The sequence below is a fragment of the Neopelma chrysocephalum genome, unplaced genomic scaffold (assembly GCF_003984885.1).
Source record: "Neopelma chrysocephalum unplaced genomic scaffold, ASM398488v2 Primary Assembly neopelma1_93667, whole genome shotgun sequence".
Classification (NCBI taxonomy): Eukaryota; Metazoa; Chordata; class Aves; order Passeriformes; family Pipridae; genus Neopelma; species Neopelma chrysocephalum.
In genome coordinates this window covers 1-617 of record NW_020922381.1, presented here as the reverse complement: position 1 = coordinate 617, position 617 = coordinate 1, and the positions used below count along the sequence as shown (strand labels likewise).

At 65.3% G+C, this 617-nt stretch overlaps 1 protein-coding gene across 1 annotated transcript in view; it reads right to left on the bottom strand.

Moving 5' to 3' along the window:
- Positions 1–468, bottom strand: part of LOC113980319 (melanocyte protein PMEL-like) — a gene marked incomplete at its 3' end in the record, with an annotated part of 3838 nt that extends 3370 nt beyond the window's left edge. The window contains exon 1 of the mRNA XM_027707544.1: positions 371–468. Within this exon, the coding sequence (XP_027563345.1) occupies positions 371–434 (64 nt within the window). The remainder of the gene's footprint in view (positions 1–370) is intronic.
- Positions 469–617: the final 149 nt, after the last annotated feature.

Here is a 617-nt window from a genome sequence, read left to right as displayed (position 1 = left end):
CCCCCACTCTCAAGGGTCCAAAGAGCCCCCCCATGTCCCCCCACTCACAGGGGCTGCTGGATTCCCCTCACAGGCAAAGAGAGGCCCCCCCATTTGTGGGCAGCACAGCGTTGTGTGTCCCCCATTTACAGAGGGATGGGGACCACCCTGTCCCACCCCACTCCTGAGGGGCTGCAGGTCCCCCCTTATATCTTGGAAAAGGACGAGGACCCCACAACAAGCTCCCCCAAGGGGAGATAATTGGGGTGTAATCAGGATTTGGCTCTGGGGGGTTCTGCTTCCCTCGGTGCCCCCCGTAGCCCTCAGGGTGCCGGGATGGTCCCGTGCCGGGCTCAGGGTGCTCCCCAGGCCCCCCCAAACCCACACTTACGCCGCTGAGCCGCAGCCAAGGCCAGGAGGGTCCCCAGGACCACGATCACCCTGAGCATCCACATGGTCCCTCCGTGTCGTCTCCCCCCACGCTCGGGCACCGCCGGGGTAGAGGCGAAGGCGTGGGGAACGGGGGGATTTGAAGGGGCTCTCATTTGCATAATCCCACCCCAAAAAAGGGGGGGTCCCAGCCCCTCCCCCGTGTGCTGCGTGGGGACACGTGTGTCCATGCGTGTGCGGCCCCGGTC